At 39.3% G+C, this 3835-nt stretch overlaps 1 protein-coding gene across 1 annotated transcript in view; it reads left to right on the top strand.

Annotated features, from left to right (window-relative positions):
• SATB2 (SATB homeobox 2) overlaps nt 1–3835 on the top strand; it is a gene marked incomplete at its 3' end in the record, with an annotated part of 82823 nt that overhangs the window by 37413 nt on the left and 41575 nt on the right. Inside the window, exon 3 of the mRNA XM_010141907.1 lies at nt 145–268. Within this exon, the coding sequence (XP_010140209.1) occupies nt 145–268 (124 nt within the window). The remainder of the gene's footprint in view (nt 1–144; nt 269–3835) is intronic.

The raw sequence follows: 3835 nt of genomic DNA, 5'->3' as shown, positions 1-3835 counted from the left end.
GGGAGGAACACCTTGATGGGTGTTCAGGAAGCAGGAAACCCAAAGGTTGTACTCGCTGCTTAAGGGTCTGTAGCACTTGTACACAAAGAGTAAGCATCTTTGAAGGTGATGTTTCTATCTGCTTTTTGCTTTCTGTTTTAACAGTTGTTCAAAGTTGGAAGACTTGCCAGCAGAGCAGTGGAACCATGCCACAGTGCGCAATGCCTTAAAGGAACTGCTCAAAGAGATGAATCAGAGCACATTAGCCAAAGAATGCCCTCTCTCACAGGTCAGTGTTTTTAACAGGCTTAGGGAAAGCCAGATTTACAAGATCTAAAGCTCAGTAAAGGGCTTAGACTAAACAATTCTGTAAATACTGAGTCAATTTCTTGTTTTCTTTAGAAAGGAGAAATTGTAATTAATATGAAAAAGAGTATCTTTATACCGTGTTTTATTGGTGGATTTCCAGGTAGAAATTGTGAATGAATTGGTTGGATCTTTTCCTGCTGTTCAGAGAGATGTAAATTTTTATTTAGATCTTTATGTGAACCTTTTTCAATAATTTTGCAATAATATTTTAAGGACTAATGATCCTCAAAATGCAAGATTTGAGTGTCTTCTTCCGACTAGCGGAGGCCTGTCTCCCCCACTAACCCATAGGTAGATCTCATCAACCTCCAACTCTGAGAAAAAGTATACTGTTTTAACAGTTGTGCCTCAATTTCTAGGAAACAGCAACAAAATGTGTATGTAATTATGTTAATAAGAGAACCAAGAACTGTCTCATTCTCTATGACTGCTTTATAAATGGCAGAGATGTCACGTCTAAGACACAAAGACACATGTTTCTATGAGCTAGAATACTAGATACTATGAGCTCTATTTGTACTTCAGATTGTCATAATGAGAGAATCATAAAAATTTCATGGCTGAGTCCTCCTTGCCTCTCAGAAAAACACTTTAGCACCCAGACTAAGTAATGTAACTATGAGTGAAAAATATGTTGCCTTCTTAAAACTTTATTAGAATCCTAGGTTAATCTGTCAACTGTATCTTTAAAAAAGTTAAAGAAGTCAAAACATCAGTAATCCATGCTTGCTAAAAATCTGCTGCTTTGCTAGCCCAAATGCAACATTTTCTTCTCCTGTGGTTGCCTGTCTTGCATTGCACTGTATGCTCATCCTGCAAGTCCTGATACAAGTCCTCCATAAACCAAGAGAATTCTTTCTGGGTATAACCAGCACAGATTTGCCTCACTGTGTTACGATTACAACTCCAGGGAAATTGCAGAGGTAAGATACAGAGCAGAATTTAGGTCTTTGCAATTGGTAGGAATCACATTCCTCATCTTCCTAAGCTGTGGGGGGTCTGCAGAACTAACGGCAATGGAAAGGTTGTGTTAGGATAAGCCGTGAAACTTGCCCTATGTACTGAAGGAGTAGCAGTGTCTCTAGATATGCACAGAGCTTAAGTGGGTTGAATATGGAAGTGTTTTTCTTTTCACACAGTTTAAGTGTAATTTCTTTAAATAGAATTATCTGTGGAATCTGGTCAGCTAATGATGATTGCAGCATATGGTTGTCTCTGCCGAGTCTTCTTCAATATCCACTATAACCAAACTATGCATCGTTTCATATGCAGAATTCATTTGTTGTCTGGGTCTTTTTCCTTCCACTTCAGTTTCAAAGCCTACCAGGTGGAAATGCTGCAGTTGGTTTACTCCTTCTACAGTCTCCGCCTGAGATACATTTACAAAATTACTGATAGCAAAACTGTAGCAGTAAAAATCCTTGCGCCAGTATTTGTTTGTTGGGACAAAGCTAAAAGGAGATACTTCTGTAGAAAATTGAGCTTGCTTAGTTTTAAGCATGGGTGTAAATGACCTTGAGTAGTGACTAACCCTTGAACTGGGACTGCAAGAATGTAGCTTCTAGTACTAGTATAATTACTATCACCATAAAAAGTTTCAGTCTTTTTGTTTTGGCTCACAAAATGCAGAAAATACAATGAAAGGTTGTATAGGAGCTGTCTGTTACCATGATCTGAATATGCCTCTAATACAATTCCTTCTCCCAAATCAGTTTTAAAAAAATATCGTGCCAAATGTGAAATGTCATTACAACCCCCTTGTGGTTAATATATTATTGACAGCAGCAAATTGCAGAATGGTCTCTTAGGAGTCAAACTGCAGAGCAAATGCTGCTGTTTATTAATGTGTTCACAGTGCCTCAAGTACAGAAGTGGAGAGGGGCAGCATGTGGAGCTTTCACTCCCACCAGCAACGGTACTCCGGCTCTGGTTCTCAGTGCCCGAGCTCTCCAGGCAGCCCAGATGGGGATTCTGATTGCTGCTAATGGGAAATGTAATCATTCACTTTGATTTAAAATGGTTCTGTTTTTTAATGCTAGGTGTGCTATGTGGCTGCAGCTTAACTACCCTTACTATACGGCTCCTGTTCAAACAAATAAATCCCTGTTAGCCAAGCTGGGGGAAGGAGGGTAGGTGGGGGGAGTGTATGTGGCATAAAGAAATCCAATTATTGCCGCATTTCCATCTTTGTATAGAGGCCACTATGCACTGAGCATGTGTTTTGTTTCTTTGCTGGAGCAAGATTTCTTGGGATGTGAGCATGTTCCATATTTTTCTTCTGAACTTACTGCACCAGATTTTCTTTGTGTTGGTATTTCTGTAGCTTCTAGTCTAAGTAGTTTTCATTCCACGTGGCTGTCACGGCCACACACATACCAAACGTTATCTGCTACTTCATATAATCTATTCCTGCCTTAAGGATTTTCCCAGGAATAATAGCAATATTTAGAAATTTGCAATTAGTCAGTGGTTTTTCGCTGCTCTCTTCTGAATGGGTATTTCCTTTCTGCAGGCTTATCAAGATTCCTGGCAGAAATACCCCTAGGGTTCCTTTACGTTTAGCAGTGAGGATATGTCATTTGAAAGATGTTATGGTGCTTTCCCCTGCTTTACTGTCAAGCAGTTGAAGAGAATCTGTTCTGGGATTTTTCACCAATGGTTGATTTACTGTTTCATTTTATTATTTAATTTAAGCTTTGCTTTCTCAAATAAAGGTTAATGGGTTAATATATTCTGGGATATTTAATAGCCCTACAATTTCAGTAATGTTTGACATTTTTGTAGAGCTGGAGGATTTGGTGGAGAGGAAAAAAAAAGGGAAAAACGAGATTGTTATGTAGAGAAAGCTAAACCATTTCCCTGCCCTTTCTTACTGAGTGGAAATTTAACTAAAGTGACACTAAAATTTCCAAGTTGTCTCAGCTCAACTTTGTTCAAAATCCTTCCTTAGCAGAGGCTGCCTCCACATTGGGCTTTCAGAATACTATTGCTTGTTAAAATGACTCCAGAGCAAGGGAGGATTTATGGGGAGGGCCTTGCTGCTGACTGCCACAGTGCTAGGTTTATGTCTCAAAATATTGATTTTAATTAGAAAATTGAATCCCAGTTTTAGAAATTGAAGCTGCTGCTTAAAAAGGCTTGTACAGTCTTCAGACTCTACTGCAGTGCAGTGTTGCAGCCCTGGAGTGGAAAAGTTAAAGGTGGAAAAGCAGAAGAGCCTCTTCAACAGGTTTTCAGCCTGTTGAAGGCTGAAACTCATCTGCACCATCCACTTGTCTGAAGTCTCTCAGTTTTGCTCACATTTTTTTAAGTCCCCAAAACTCAGGAGTTCAGGAACAGCTAGAGTCCTATGATACCGCAGTGAATTGGATAGAAGGCTGGATAAATCAGGAAGAGAGAGGGGATGTTTTTGTTTTTGAAATGTTGTTAAAATTGAGTAAGCCTTGTAGCTTTCCAGACATGGCCACAATCCCATTTTCCACAAAAG

This window comes from Buceros rhinoceros, unplaced genomic scaffold, assembly GCF_000710305.1.
Source record: "Buceros rhinoceros silvestris isolate BGI_N320 unplaced genomic scaffold, ASM71030v1 scaffold7568, whole genome shotgun sequence".
NCBI classification, from domain to species: Eukaryota; Metazoa; Chordata; class Aves; order Bucerotiformes; family Bucerotidae; genus Buceros; species Buceros rhinoceros.
This window is presented reverse-complemented; position numbering and strand designations above follow the sequence as displayed.